The sequence below is a fragment of the Peromyscus leucopus genome, chromosome 5 (genome assembly GCF_004664715.2).
Source record: "Peromyscus leucopus breed LL Stock chromosome 5, UCI_PerLeu_2.1, whole genome shotgun sequence".
NCBI lineage: Eukaryota > Metazoa > Chordata > Mammalia > Rodentia > Cricetidae > Peromyscus > Peromyscus leucopus.
Window position 1 is genome coordinate 72096890 of NC_051067.1, and position 17221 is coordinate 72114110.

At 40.0% G+C, this 17221-nt stretch overlaps 1 protein-coding gene across 1 annotated transcript in view; it reads right to left on the bottom strand.

The window, feature by feature from the left end:
- The window catches only part of C5H10orf67 (chromosome 5 C10orf67 homolog), a 115464-nt gene that overhangs the window by 36228 nt on the left and 62015 nt on the right, over positions 1-17221 (bottom strand). The window contains exons 11-13 of the mRNA XM_037206000.1: positions 787-849; positions 399-478; positions 258-323 (exon numbers count right to left, since the gene is read on the bottom strand). Coding sequence (XP_037061895.1) covers positions 258-323; positions 399-478; positions 787-849 — 209 coding nt within the window. The remainder of the gene's footprint in view (positions 1-257; positions 324-398; positions 479-786; positions 850-17221) is intronic.

Genomic DNA, 17221 nt, shown 5'->3' on the forward strand with positions numbered 1-17221 from the left:
GCAGTCAGTGCCCTTAACCTCTGAGCCATCTCTCCAGCACCGAATTCCACTTTCTTTTAAGTGACTATGAATACTTTTCTGTTTTAAACCATGTTGCAGTTCTTACTAAAAGTATGTGAGGTCATTTAACATTAATTAATATAGAACAACAACAAAAAATAACCCACAAGAGTCCCAGTTGTCCCGAAAGATGAGTGGCTGTATTTCTACAAATGGAATTTGTCTATATACCTATATCAACACTGTATACACTATACCTGTTTCTGAGGATGATAAATTTCCTCTCCCAGTTTTTGTTGATCCGATCAGCTTCTTTTCTAAACCTGGAACAAATTTGGATGTGGTTAGATAGTATCTTGGCTACAGACAGACACCATGTGAATCAATAAGCCCAGTACCTCTCCATCTTCTTCTTTTCATTCTCTAATTCAGCTTTTAATCTCTCTATCTGATTCTGTAAAGCTTTTTTGTCTTCATCCTTTTAACAGAAAACACAAAAACCCAGCACAAGCTTAAGGATATTCATGGTACCACTCCTTCCTCCTAAGTGAGAAAAGACTATTTCTGCTAAGTAGTAAGGGAATTCTGATTACCACCAACAGAAAGAAATGTTGATATTCCCTTGAGAGGATAATGAGATTGTTTTGAAAATTCCCAGAAGTCAGAAGGCTTTATGACCATACACTTCTATTTCCTGTAATGATTGACTTTGTTACTTCCTAGGTTAACAGAATCCATAAGCAATAATAAGGTTAATAATGGAGTCCCCAGTGGTCATTTTCATACCTTAAGCGCCTGTAATTTTACCAATAGTTCTTCAGGCACCAGGTGAGGTATTAGAAATGTAACCTGTGAAGAGAATAAATCATAGTAAAGACAAAATATCAGATTAATGCATCAAGACAGTTTTCCTTTCTGTCTTGTCTATCTTTGTTTGAAAAAAGGAAATAGAGACTTGAAATTTTCCAAATGTAGCCCAGAGGTCTTCACTGCCTCATTTAATCCCTAAAATCCAGTGTACAGAACACATGTGTAATTGGTCAATGGCAGCTATAGTAACAGGCCAGACTTTATAATTACACTTTTAAAAACTTAAAAAAATTATTTTTTTATGTATATGACTGTTTTGCTTGTATGTGTACCACCTGTGTGCATGGTGCTAATGGAAGTCAAAAGAAGGCATCAGACCCTGTGGAGCTGAAGTTGCAGATCATTGTGAGCCACCATGTAGATGGTGGGAATTGAACCCAGGTCCTCTGGAAGAGCAGTCAGTGCTCTTAACTACTTGAACCATCTCTTCAGCCCCATTCACCATTACACTTTTTAAAACCATGAAGGAGGAGCAGGATGTTATTTTCCTACAAAGCCATACGTTTTTTTTAAAGTACTTGAAAATTCTAAGTTTCTATTGCTAGACTTTTCTGTAGAAGGGGCAGCAGGTTATTTGGAAGTGAAACTATATTAGGTATAGGATCTTGGGAGGTAGTTGGTAAAGCGCTTGCCTTGCTAGCCCCAGGACCAGAGTTCCATTCCCAGAATCCATTTAAAAAATACAGGGCTTTGTGGCATCAGCTTGTAATCACTGTGCTGGGGAGGAGGAGACAGGTGAATCTTCAGGGCTTACTGTCAAGGCTAGTGAGAGACCCTGTCTGAAGGAGGAGGAAGAAGAAGAGGAGAGGGAAGAATAGAAGGAAAAATGGAGAGGGTGTGTGTCACATGGTTCCAGAAGAGCAATAGTTTAATGAATTCTTATGGGCATGTGCTCATAACCACCTGAATTCATCAATATAAAGTATACACTATGTTAAAACTCTTGGCTGGGCTAGAAATATGGCAGAATACTTAGCTAGTTCACATGAGGTTCCAGTAACATTCCCAGAACCATACACAGACACAGACAGACAGACAGACAGACACACACACACACACACACACACACACACACACACACACACAAATCTTGGTTAATTAACATTAAATTTCTATGCAGAAAAGTTCCTGCTTAACACTACCACCGCATTTTGCAAATAGGTTCTGATTTCTCCATAGCCCCATGGTCCAATGCCCTTCTTGGTAGAGGTGACTGCGATAAAGCAGAAGTTAGAAAGATCTGAGCAGTTCTGCATCCTAAAGAAAAACGAGTTTTTCCTGGCAACCAAAAGTAAAACCTGAGGTGAAGATGGGGCAAACCCAGGAAGTGGGAGGTACCAGTGTTTGGTGGGCAGCTAATGACCAATACCCAGACTGAAAAGTTTGGAATAACCAATTTGGAATAACATCTTGATGATACAAACTCAGTCCCTTACCTATGTAAGCCTTCTCAAACTCACCTACACCAAGGTGTAATATGTGCAGGATGTATATGGAAGTGTGCAGAGAAATTACAGCATCAGATTGCACTCAGCCCTGGATCTTTCTGGTTAATTTATATTTTAATTATTTTGTTGCATGTTATCTAGCTTATTATTATTATTATTATTATTATTATTATTATTATTATTATTTATTATGTGTGTGTAAGCAAACATGGGCTCTGGGCATATGTGGTGATCAGAAAACAGTTTGGGGGGAGTCGGTTCTCTTCCTCTGCCATGTGATCCCAGGGATTGAACCCAGGTGGTCTGGCTCGGCGGACAGCCCTTTACCTACTCCATGCCTTAATCTTGTCATTTTGACTGGATTTAGAAGTGTGTGTGTGTGTGTGTGTGTGTGTGTGTGTGTGTGTGTGTGTGTATAGAGTTCAGAGGTTGATGCTGGGTGTCTCCTTCTATCACTCTCCACCTTGTGTTTTTGAGATAGGCTCTCTCACTGAACCTGGAACTCACTGATAGGCTAGATCATCTGGCCAGTAAGCCCAAAGGATCCTCCTGTCTCTGCCTCCCAGTGCTGGGATTACAGGCACACACTACTATGTCCAGCTTTTTACATGGGTGCCAAGGATCTAAACTCAGGTTCTCATGTGTGCACAGCAAAGAACTACCACTGAGTAATCTACCTACTCCTGCCTATGGGATTGTTAAACACAGTTCTTCGTATATCTGAGAGGGCATTTCCAGAGAGGAATAACTAATTTGCGAGGCCCATCTTGAATGTGTGGCCCCATTCTATAGACCGGGGGCAAGGGCAGCTGTGGAATAAAAGGAGAAAGTGGGGAAACCAGCTAATGTAGGCATTCTCTCTCTGCTTCCAGTCAGCCATGATCGGAGTGGCTTTGATCCAGTCTACCCTCCCTGATAAGATGGACAGAAATGTCTGAAGCCATGGGCAAAACAATTTTTTCCCCTTAAGTTGTTTTCTTGGTAATAGTCATGAAAAGTGTAACAACTACATTGATTAAGCAAAATATGCAAACTAGTGTAAAAAAGCAGTCAGAATGTGATGAGATTCAGAAGTTGACTTAATTCAAGGGTAGGGTATAGCTCCATTGGTGGAGTGCTGATCTAGTATGCGTAAAGCTCTGAATCCAGACTCCAGCACACATAAACCTGGCAGGGTGATGAGTCAGGCAGGCATAGGGAATAGTTTACTGACCTAGGACTCTACTTGGTGTGGGCCCTGTGCATATCCCTCTTCTAACAATGCACTTGGCATTCTGAGACTTTTATTTGCATATACTATGGAAGCAGCTCTTGCACCTAGCAACCTGTTAATAACTGAGGACCCTGATCTGTATGGAGGTATACACCCATTCCTTCTTAATAATGGAGTAAGTTTCTCCTTTCTTTACAAAGCATCAAACTAACAAAGACCTTGTTCATCATTATTTCTGTTGCATGCAGTTGCAGTAAGTTGGAAGCCCCTCTGTCTTGAGTTAGTGTTGGGTATATTCACAATAAGGCAAACTATACCCTAAAATGGCCTTTTAGGAAGAATCCTCTGTTTATCATCTTATTCCTATGCATCATGGAACATGCATATGATTAAATTAGAAGCATTATGGAAAGGGACATGAACAGTAGAGAAAACATTTGTATAACAGTCAGTCAAAATAGAGAACTGCGGGGGTGGGGGTGGGGGTGGGGGGTGCTCCTACCTTTACTCCAGGGTACGCTTGGGGAGTGAGGGATAAGAGATTTAGATAGCAGGATAGAGGGGAGATAAAAAGACAGAAACACAGGATAGCCTCCAGAGGGCCTGGATCCTTATCCACTGGCCCCTTCTGTCTCTTCTAAAGGGCTTTTTAAAGGAATGCCAAGGGGTGGGGCAAAAGACCTCCCCCTAGCACAGCCAAGTGCAGACCCTTCCAAACAACTAGTAACCACACATGTGGTCAATCCATCCCCTTATGCAGCCCTGCTGGGTAAAGCAAGCTCAGATCTCACTAGAAAACCTTTGTGGGCTCCCACAGAGAACCACCCAAATTGCACTCTTTTAAAAACAAACTTATTTTAAACTCCATAAAAGTAAGTCCCAAAAAGTAACTGAGGCTGTTGAGACTTTTGTCCATATGGCCTGCTGTCAATATTGACCGTATATTCCATTCTAATATCTACTACTGCTTTGATTTGAAGAAAGTTGCCTTGCTCCCTTTTAAGATCTATGTGGGCTTTTATCTCAATTCTTTGAATAAGCCAAGAACACAAAACACCTGATCAAACCCTGACCACCAGGAACAGTGGTGCCCAGCACTCAAGATATGGAGGTGAAGAATTAGAAGTTCAAGGTACTTGTTGGGAGTAGGTTTGAGGTCAGCCTGAGATACATGGAGGCTCTGTCTCCGAAAATGAACAGACAAGTAAGACAACAATTAATCAAAATTACAGGTTCCCCATGCCTGGGGGCAGCCTTTTATCCCTGACTTTTAATGCATTTAGATCCTGTGTAACCATTGGAAAAGCTGGGCAAGGATTAAGAAAATGAAAAAGTCACTGAAGTGACCCAAGGCAGACACATTTAAGGATCACGCCATCTATTTGTTCTCAACAGGGACAGTCTACTTGAATGGTCTCTCCGCCAAGGTATGGGGTACAGGGTGAAGTCAGTGCCCTTTGGTCAGCTGTAGGCCATGGAGATCACTGAACAAAAGATCCAAGCACTCCAAGGCTCTCACTATTATGCTAAAGAAAAGGTATCCAAGTTATTTTATTTTATCTTTTTTTTTTTTTTTTTTTTATCTTTTTTGCTTTTCAAGACAGGGTTTCTTTGTGTAGTTCTGGTGCTTGTCCTGGATCTCGCTCTGTAGACCAGGCTGGCCTCGAACTCACAGAGATCCTCCTGGCTCTGCCTCCCAAGTGCTGGGATTAAAGGCGTGCGCCACCGTCACCCAGCCAGGTACCCAAGTTTTAAAAACTCAGACAATTAGGAACACAAGGTGCCATATTGGAAGGCATTGATGTCTTACTTCATACCATCCAAATTCATGTCAGTGATTAATGATTTATTTTAATATCCTGCTTTTGAATATGTAGTGAAATTCAGTATTGATTTCTAAGGTTCTATTTTTCTCATAAGATGATCAGCCATGGAGCTAGAGGTAAGACTGCTGCAGCATATCTTCTATAATGCAAATAATTATTCAGTCTTCCTGGAAGATAGCTCAGTTGTGATAATGGAGATAGCATTTCTTTTTGTCAGAAACAAAACAAAGCAAAGCACCTCATATTGACTACAGTATTTGTTCCTTGTCCCAAGTCAAATCTTTCACCTTGCTCCAGCACATTATTGAATCCTTGCTCTGTCCACATGAAAATGTCATTTTGTTTTACCAGCTGCTGACATTCCACTTTCTCTGGAATACACATGCTGGCCTTTCTGTGGTCACTTCATTGACAGGTGCAAACACTGGACTACCAAACAATGGATGGAAATGAAAATGAATGGTTGTGTTAATAGAACAGCACTTAGCTTCCTGTGTGGGAAAATGCAAATTAAATGACTGTACTTGTACTGCCAAACTGTGATTATGAATAATTTTTACAAGTATGCTTCTTTTTTGGATTTATAACTAAAATTTCCTAACTCAGAATATTTATTTTAGGGACTGGAGAGATGGCTCAGAGTTAAGAGCACTGGCTGCTCTTGGAGAGACCGCAAGTTCCATTTGCAGCATCTAGATGGTGGCTCACAACTATCTGTAATTCCAGTTCCAGGGAATCCAACACTCTCTTCTGGCCTCTGTGAAAACCAGGCACACAAGTGGTTCACAGACAGACACACATGCAAGCAAAACGCCCATACATATAAAATAAAATTAAAAAATAATGAAATAATTTTTGTCTTATAATAGAACTCATGCTTCTTAAATTTCTTAACATTTATATGAAATAATTTCTTAAATTTGGAATCCCTTAAAGTCTGCCCAATAACCCCAGACTATATTCTCTTTCCTGAGCTCCATACTGGGGCCCACAGCACTGGCAGTCTTACAGGAGGCCAGGCTGGTCCTAGGAACCCCAGATAAGACATTGCCCACCACCCACAAAACCTCTTTAAGCCTGCTCAACAACTCCAGACTGCACACCCCATCCCGCCCCCGCCCCCGCCCCCCGCCCCCCCCCCCCCCCCGCCCCCCGCTCTATAGTCTGGTTTAGAACTTCAGAAGAAGACTCCCATGTTACCAGAGTCCAGGTTGGATCTAGAGAGCCCTGGCCTACAACTTCAGAAGCAGACATCAGCTTTCCTGGAGCACAGGCCAGATCTAGGGATCCCAGTCCTGGCAGCTGTACTGGAGGCCAGGCTGGTGCTTGGACCCCAGAGGCCAGACTAGATCTAGGGACCCCAGACTGCAGCCCCCTTCCCATGGGATCCATATCCTGGTCTACATCTTCAGAAGGAGACTTTGGCTCTACCAGAGCCCAGGCCCAATCTAGGGATCCCTGGCCCCAAAAACCCTAGAGAGGACACTGCACTGGACCTGAAAACCTGCTAGTCATCAGAACGCTTAGCCATTTAGCCAGGAGACCAGAAAGGAAAGAGAAACTAAGGAACAAAACTCCCATCCAACAAAGACAAATGCAGGAATCAACACCTAGACCTATAATCACCCCAAATCCAGATGCCTGAACACCAGTGTAAGAACACAATCAATAACAGAAATGGCAATGTGGTATCACCAGAGCCCAGCTATTCTACAACAGCAGGACCTGAACAATCCAACATAGCTGAAGCACAAGAAAACAACCTTGAAAGTGACTTTATGAAGATAATAGATGTCCTTAAAGAAGATATAAAAAATCCATTAGAGAAATTGAGGAAAAGACAAACAAAAAAATGGAAGATATCAATAAATCCTTAAAAGAAAAACAAGAAAAACAAACAGATGAAGGAAAGTCCCCTCACCATATAATAAGCAAAGCATTAAACATACAGAACAAAGAAAGAATATTAAAAATGGCAAGGGGAAAAGGCCAAGTAATAAATAAAGGCAGACCCATTAGAATAACACCCAACTTCTCAACAGACCCTAAAAACCAAAGGGTCTGAACTAATGTCTTGCAGAAGCTAAGAGACCATGGATGCCAGCCCAGACTACTATACTCAGCAAAACTGCCAATCACCATAGATGGATAAAATAAGATATTTCATGACAAAGTCAAATTTAAACACTATCTATACATAAATCTAGCCCTAAAAAGGTACTAAAAGGAAAACTCCAACTGTAGGAAGCTAACTGCACCCACAAAAACACAGGCAATAGATAATCTCACAGCAAAACCCAAAAAAGAGAAACACACACACACACACACACACACACACACACACACACACACACACACAAAATCACCACCACCACCAAAATAACAGGAATTAACAACCATTGGTCATTAATATCCCTCAACATCAATGGACTCAATTTGCCAATAAAGACACAGGCTAATGGAATGGACACAAAGACAGGATCCATCATTCTGCTACATACAAGAAACACATCTCAACACCAAAGGTAGACATTACCTCAGAGTAAACAAAGATTTTCCAATCAAATGGACCTAAGAAGCAAGCTGGTATGCTATCCCAATTACCTAAAAAAATAGACTTCCAACCAAAATTAATTAAAAGAGATGGAGAAGGGCATTTCATATTCATCAAAGGAAAAATTCACCAAGATGATGTCTCAATTCTGAATATCTATGCCCAAAATCTAAGGGCACCCACATTCCTAAAAAAAAAATTCTAAAGCTTAAATTATGCATTGAACCCCACACATTAATAGTGGGAGACTTCAACACCACACTCTCATCAATGGACAGGTCATCTGGATAGAAACTTAACAAAGAAATAATGGAACTAACAGATGTTATGACTCAAATGGATCTAACAGATATCTACAGAATATTTCACCCAAACACAAAGGGATATACCTTCCTCTTAGCATCACATGGAACCTTCTCCAAAATTGACCACATACTCAGTCACAAAGCAAGTCTCAACAGATACAAAAAATTTTTTTGAAATAACCCCCTGTATCTTATTAGACCACCAATAATTAAAGCTGGATTTCAACAACAACAGAAACAATAGAAAGCCTACAAATTTATGGAAAATGAACAGCTCTCTACTGAGTCACCAGTGGGTCAAGGAAGAAATAAAGAAGTTAAAGAATTCCTAGAATTTAATGAAAATGAATGCACAACATACCCAAAGTTATGGGACACAATGAAAGTGGTGCTAAGAGGAAAGTTTATAACACTAAGTGCCTTGGAGATATCTCATACTAGTGACTTAACAGCAATCCTGAAAGCTCTAGAACAAAAAGAAGCAGATACACCTAAGAGGAGAAGATGGCTGGAGATAATCAAACTGAGGGCTGAAATTGATAAAATAGAAACAAAAAGGACAATACAAAGAAGCAACAAAGAGTTGGTTCTTTGAGAAGATCAACAAAATAGATTAAATCCTTATCCAAACTAGCTAAAAGGCAGAGAGAGAATATCCAAATCAACAAAATCAGAAATGATAAGGGGGACATAACAACAGACTCCGAGGAAATCCAGAGAATCATTAGGTCATACTTCAAAAACCTGTACTCCATAAAATTGGAAAATCTGAAAGAAATGAACAAATTTCTTGACAGATACCACTTACCAAAGTTAAATCAAGATCAGATAAACAATTTAAATAGACTGATAACCCCTAAGGAAATAGAAGCAGTAACTAAAAGTCTGGCAACCAAAAAAAGCCCAGGCTAGATAGTTGTTTTTTTTTTTTTTTTTTTGTTTGTTTTTGTTTTTTTTGTTTTGTTTTTTTTTTTGGAGACAGGGTTTCTCTTGTGTAGCTTTGCGCCTTTCCTGGAGCTCACTTGGTAGCCCAGGCTGGCCTCGAACTCACAGAGATCCGCCTGGCTCTGCCTCCCGAGTGCTGGGATTAAAGGCGTGCGCCACCAACGCCCGGCTTAGATAGTTTTTAAAACAGAATTGTACCAGACTTTCAAAGAACAGCTAATAAAAATATTCCTCAAATTATTCCACAAAATAGAAACAAAAGGAACAGTGATAAATTCTTTCCATGAGGCCACAGTCACTCTGATACACAAACCACACAAAGACTCAACAAACAAAAAGAATTATAGACCAATTTCACTCATGAACATTGATGTAAAAATACTCAATAAAATACTGACAAACAAAATCCAAGAACAAATCAAAAAGATCATCCACCATGACCAAGTAGGCTTCATCCCAGAGATGCAGGGATGGTTCAACATACAAAAATCTGTCAGTGTAATCCATCATATAAACAAACTGAAAAAAAACCCCACATGATCATCTCATTAGACGTTGAAAAAGCCATTGACAAAATACAACATCCCTTCATGATATAAGTCTTGGAGAGATCAGGGATACCAGGGGCATAACTAAACACAATAAAAGCAATATACAACAAACCTATTGTCCACATCAAATTAAGTGGAGAGGAACTCAAAAATTCCACTAAAATCAGGAGTAAGAAAAGGTTGTCCACTCTCTCCATACCTATTCTATATAGTAATTGAAGTTATAGCTAGAGCAATAAGATAACTGAAGGAGATCTAGGGGATACAAATTGGAAAGGAAGAAGTAAAAGTATCATTATTTGTAGATGATATGATAATATATATAATTGACCCACCAAATTGTGGAATATTTGTTTAACTATGCAAAGATGTGTTGCATTTGCTTAACTATGTAAAGATGTGTTGTATATGTTTAATTATGTAAAGATGTGTTGCTCTTTTACCTTGTCTGCCTAAGGCACCTGATTGATCTAATAAAAAGCTGAATGGCCAATAGCGGGAGGAGGGATAGATGGGACTTCAGGGCAGGGAGAGTAAGTAGGAGGAAGAATTTAGGCTTGGGAAAGGGAGAAAAAGACACACCAGGGAGATTCCAGGGGCCAGCCAGACACACAGACATGAAGGAAGCAGGAAAGTAGGACATACAGAATGAAGGAAATGTAAAAAGCTCTGAGGCAAAATGTAGATGAATAGAAACAGATTAAATTAAGATAAAAGAGCTAGTGGGACAAGCCTAAACTAAGGCTGGCATTCATAATTAGTAAGTCTCTGTGTCTTTATTTGGGAGCTGGTAGGTGGTCCAAAGAAAATTCCAACTACAAAAAGGCCTATCAGGGAATTCCTACAGCTGATAAACACCTTTAGTCAAGTGGCTAGATACAAAATTAACTAAAAAAAAAATCAGTAGCCCCCCTACATACAAATGATAAATGGGCTGAAAAGAAATCAGAGAATCAACTCCCTTTACCTAAGGCTCAAATGACATAAAATATAATGGTGTAGCTCTAACTAAGCAAGTGAAAGACCTGTATGACAAGAACTTCAAATCTCCAATGAGAGAAACTGAGGAAGATATGAGAAGATGGAAAGATTTCCCATGCTCATGGCTCAGTAGGATTAACATAGTAAAAATGGCCATCTTACCAAAATCAATCTACAGATTCAATGCAATCCCCATTAAAATCCCAAAACAATTCATTACAGACTTTGGAAGAACAATACTCAACTTTATATGGAAAAACAAAAAACCCAGGATAGCTAAACCAATCCTGTACAATGAAAGAACCTCAGGAGGTATCACTATCCCTTATTTCAAGCTCTACTACAGGGCTATAGTAATAAAACTCCCATGTTATTGGTATAAAAACAGACAGGTGCATCAATGGAATAGAACTGAAGACCCAGATGTTAATCCACACACCTATGGAAACCTGCTTTTTGACAATGAAGCCAAAACTATACAATGGAAAAAAGGAGGCGTCTTCAACAAAGGGTGCTGGCCCAACTGGATGTTGGCATGTAGAAAAATGCAAATAGATCCACATTTATCACACTGCACAAAACTCAAGTCTAAGTAGATCAAAGACTTCAGCATAAATCCAGATAACTGAACCTGATAGAAGAGAAAGTGGAAAATAATCTTGAATGCATTGGCATAAGAGACAACTTCCTGAATAGAACACCAGTAACACAAACACTGAGATCGACAATTAATAAATGGGACCTCATGAATTGAAAAGTTTCTGTAAGGCAAAGGACACTGTCTACAGAATGAGAAAAGATATTCACCAACTCCACATCTGACAGAGGGCTGGTTTCCAAAATATATAAAGAATTCTATAAACCAGACATCAACAAACCAAATAATACAATTAAAAAAGGGGATACAGATATAAACAGAGAAGTCTCAACAGAAAAATCTCAGATGGCTGAGAAACACTTAAGAAGATATTCAACATCCTTAGCCACCAGGGAAATACAAATCAAAACAACTCTGAGATGCCAACTTACACCTGTCAGAATGGCTAAGATTAAAAATACAAGTGATAGCTCATGCTGGAGAGGATGTGGAGCAAGGGGAACACTCCTCCAATGCTGGTGGGAGTGCAAACTTGTATAGCCACTATGGAAGTCAGTGTGGTGGTTTCTCAGAAAATTGGAGGTCAATCTATCACAAGACCCAGCTATCCCACTCTTGGGCATATACCCAAAGGATGCTCAATCATACCACAAGGACACTTGCTCAACTATGTTTATAGTAGCTTCATTTGTAATAGCCAGAACCTGGAAACAATCTACATGTCCCTCAACTGAGGAATGGATAAAGAAAATGGGGTACATTTACACAATGGAGTATTACCCAGCTGTTAAAAAGAAGGACACCAGGAAATTTGCAGGCAAATGGATGGAACTAGAAAAAATCATCCTAAGTGAGGTAACCCAGAGCAAGAAGGACAAACATGGTATGTACTCACTAATAAGTGGATATTAGCTGTAAGATAAAGGATAACTCTGCTATAATCCACAGACCCAGAGAGACTAGGTAACAAAGAGGGTTCATGGAGGATGCTGGCTTTCCCTCTGAGAGGGAAATAGAAGAGGTTTCAAGAGTAGACTGAGGGCAGGTGAGGATGAGAACATGAGTAATCAGGTTGGGGTGGTGGAGGGGGAGAGTACTGAAAGAGACTACTGAAAAGGGCGAGTATTTCAGGGTCATCTAAAAGCCTGGTACAAGGGCATCTTCCAGGAATCACAAGGACGACTCCAGCTAAGACTCCTAGTAATAGCAGATACATAGCCTGAACTGAACATCTCCTGTGACCAGACTGGTGCCTAGCCCAATTGTCTTCAGGGAGGCTTCATCCAGCAAATGAGGGAAACAGATGCGGACCCACAGCTAAACATTAGAAGGAGTTAGGGGAATCCTGCAGAAGAAAGGGAGAAAGGATTTCAGGAGCCAGAGGGGTTAGGGACACCCCAAGAAAACTCACAGAATCAACTTACTTGGGCTCATCAGGGCTCCCAGAGACTGAACTGATGACCAGGGAGCCTGCGTGGGACTGACCTAGGCCCTCTACATATATGTTACAGTTGTATAGCTTGGTTCTTTTGTGGGACTCCTAACAGTGGGAACAGGGGCTGTCTCTGACTCTTTTAATGGCTTTTGGGACCCTACTCCTCATACTGGGTCTCCCTGCCCACCCAGCCTTAATACATGGGAAGGTGCTTAGTCTTACTGCAACTTGATATGCTATGTTTTGCTGATACTCATGGGGGACCTGCCCTTTCCTAAACAGAAATGGAGGAGGAGTGGATTGAGGGGTTGGAATGGGGAGCAGGGCTGGAAGAAGAGGGAGGGAGGGAAAACTGAGGCTGGATTGTAAAATAAATAAATAAATAAATTTATTTTATTAAAAAAAATTGGATCCAATAAGGTTTGTAACAGAAGAAACATTATTATACTTATTAACTGCCATAAAGTTTACCATATTTCTTATAATATTCACATATTCCAATTTTCTTTTTTCTTGTCAAAAGTTCTTTTTTGATGGACAGTGGTGGTGCACACCTTTAATCCCAGTAGCCAAGAGGCAGAGGAAGGTGGAGCTCAGTGAGTCTGAGGCGAGCCTGATCTACAGAACTAGTTTCAGAACAGAACAGCCAGGGCTACAGAGAGGAACCCTGTATCAAAAAAAGCAAATATATATTTATATCTTTGGCTACTCTTACTGGACTTAGGGAAAGGCATTTCTCCCTTATTGCTTTTTTTCAAACACTTAAATATATCACTGCCAAAATCATCTTCTAACTCACTGTGATGGTTAATCTCAATTATCAACTTGAAAAGTCATAGAGCTACTGAGAAAACACACACACCTCTGAGGGATGATTTACCCTCTGGGCAAGTCTGTGAAGGATCATCTTGGTGAGGAAGATTGAGACAGGAAGGTCTACCTTGAAAGTGAGTGGTATCATTATATACTTTTGGATCTTGGACTACATGAGAAGGAGGAGGCTAGCTGAGCACCAGTGTTCACTAGTCTCAACTTCCTGGCAGTGCATGTAAAGGGACTGGCTGCCTCAAGCTCCTGATGCTCCGATTCCAGGATGGACAGGAACCAGGAACTGTGAACCAGAAGAAACCCTCCTTACCCCAAGTTGCTTTTGTCAGGGCATTTTATCACAGCAACAGGAAAGGAAACCAGCGTTTCGGAAGAAATGAATCATTTTCTATCTAAACCTTTACTAAAGGATTAATTGGCTTTTATGTCAATATTACTTATATCTTCCTAACAAACAACTACCTCCAGACACCAGTAATGCACCAGGGGGGTGGGAGCCATGGGTCAGGCAAAGGAAGAGGGTTAGGAGCACATGGAAAAGTTCAGTATTCATGGGCAGAGCATACTAGGGATCCAGAGCAGTTCAGATGGTCAAACGGACCTGTACTTAGGTGCTGCTTAACAGTTTTGTTAATGGTGGGCTGCATCTAACACACATCAAGTCATAAATCTAAGAAACCGTATAGAGGTAAATATAAATATAGAAATGAAGAGACTGCATGAGGGTTGAACAACAAACACCCAAAGGCATGTAACCTCTCCGTTGAAATGCAAAGTAAAAGGGAAACTTTTAGGGGTTCAGGATGCTGGGTATGGAACCAAGGGCCTTGCACATAGATGGTAAGCACTCTATTCTGACCTGCACTGCAGCCCAAGAAATTTATAGTAGGTTTCTCATCAGAAGCTGTAGGCCAAAGACAATGGATTCATATCTTCAGAACAATAAAAGAGAATAAAACTGTCAACCTGGTATTCCAGACTCAGGAAAGAAGGTAAAAAAAATCAAGATTTCTTCTCAACACAAACACAAACTGAGACTTCATTATCAACTGACCAAAAGAGAAAATATGATCATGGACCAAAACTTAGATCCACACAAGAAACTGAAAGCTCCAAAAATGGTGTAAATGTTGGCATCATGTGGAAATCTCATTAAGAACAATTATATAAAATTCTACATGAAAATATTTATATTAAAATATAAGGGTCAGAGAGATAGCTCAGCAGGTAAGGGTGCTTGCTACCAAGGCTCCTGGACGGACTGATCTCCAGAACCCACAGGATGGAAGGAGAGAATTGACTCCTGAAAGTTGTCCTCTGATGGCCACACACATGCTATGGAGTATGCCACCCCCCGACACACACACACACACACACACACACACACACACACACACACACACACAATGTAAGAAAAGAAAAAACAGCAACATCTTTGTCTTTTTGTAGTCTATCATATTAAGATCACTAGAAAAATTAGGCCTTCAGTGGAAAACTGGAAATGAACACCCAGAGACATTTAGAGTATGGCACCCGGACTACAGCACCCAGACAGACAGGTTCTTGGTAGCTTCCTGGAATATTATTGGCAGCACTGGCTCTAAGCTGAAGACTTAGCTATTTAATGAGAGAGCTCCTGACATTTCTACCACAGTGGCTTTTCATTAGAGTCTGGGTTCCTCTGAAATCTTTTTGTTGCTTTCTTAATTCTCCTAACCTTTTCAATGCTTTTGTAGGACCTAAATGAATTGAAATCTAATTTTAACATTAAATGTATCGAAATATACTTTTAATTTTTAACAATTATCTTTAAATATGCATCTAATCTATTCAATGTAACCAGATATAGAAATGTTATATAATTTAATCAGGACTTACATAGTTTCACTTAGAGAAAGAGATCACCAGAATTACACCCAGGTTCTGGTTCCTGCTCAATGATTCTAAAAATGTTTAGTGTGGGTTCAGTCATTGGAGTTATTGGAGTTTATAATATTCATGGTAGTTGCTGCTGTGACTGAGTTATTGATTGAGGTATGCACATACACACATATGTATACATAATATATAATATTAGCTATATATTATACATAGTATGTGTATATATAATTTATATTAACTATTGTTATATAGTTAATTATTATAATATAGTATATCTATTATGGTATAGTGTAAATATAGTTATAATATAACTATACCAATTACATGCTATACATTATATAATATATGTATGCATATGTATATATATATGTGTGTACATACATACATATACACATAAACACATGGCCCCAGTAAACTCATGGCTCCAGTTCATTCAATGACTGGAAAGATATATGTATTTATGTATGGATGAATACATATTACCAACAGAGAAATGATTCCTTTTAAGATTAGTAAAGTGGGGTTGCAAGCACTTGTAAAAAAATTTTAAAGATATTTACCCCCACCCTGTGGTGTGTGTGTGTGTGTGTGTGTGTGTGTGTGTGTGTGTGTGTGCACGTTCTCCTGGAGCTGCAGTTACAGACAGTTGTGATTCACCTAATGTGCGTGCTGGGAACCTAACTCAGATCTAACTCAGACCCTCTGCAGGAGTAGCAAGCACTCTTTCAACTGCTGACCTATCCCTCCAGCCCTCATTTTAAAAAGATTTTTTTAACCTTAAACAAAATGCTTCTTTTTGCTAGGCATAGTGGTACACATCTGCAATCTTAGCACCCAGGAGACTAAGGCAGGAGCATTGTGAGGTCAATACTAACCTCAACTACATGGTGAGACCCTGTCTCAACAACAGCGAATCAGCCTCTGGTCCCTATTTAAGCTACATAGGCTAACAAAACTAATAAAGACAATGGATTTGCCTAGCATCAAATCAATTTAGTGGAATATTACTGGCTACCTGAAGTTGTTTGGAATGAAAGTTGGAAGTAAAATGCAAGAATGGAGGAATAAACAACTTCCCTTTTTATAATTTCAGTTTTCTTTCTCCTTTAAAAACTGTTTTGTTTAGAGATGGTATTGTCTAGTAGAAACTGGCCTCACAGCTTGTGACCCTCTTGCCTCATCCTCTAAGTGCTGGAACTACACTGTGCATTCGCCTGATTAATAAGCAGATTACATTAAGGAGAAGAAAACAAAAGGCATTAATCTTAAAGAAACAAAGCTACAAAATTAAAGTCAGAGAGATGGCTAGGTAAATATACCTTCTGCACAAGCCTGAAAGCCTGAGTTCAATCCCCAGAACCAGATGTGGAGGTGCACATCTGTACCCTCAGCACTGCTAAAACAAGAGGGAGGTTGAAACAGGAGAACCTCTTGGTAGCTCCTGAGTCAACTTGCCTGGGGTAGCTCAAAAAGGCCTTACCTCACAAGGTGGAAGGTAAGAACCAGTTCCCCTAAGTTATCCTTTGATCTCCACATGAGCATTGCAGCATGCACGTGCACACACACACACACACACACACACACACACACACACACACACATACACACACACACCACACATACATACACAGCACACATGCACACACATAATAAAAATATACAGCATACATGCACACACACATACACACGTGCATAAACACACACAGCACACACACACATGCATGCACACACACCATAATAAATCAGTATCAGTGAAATCCTTTTCCATCAACATAATTATCAAAAG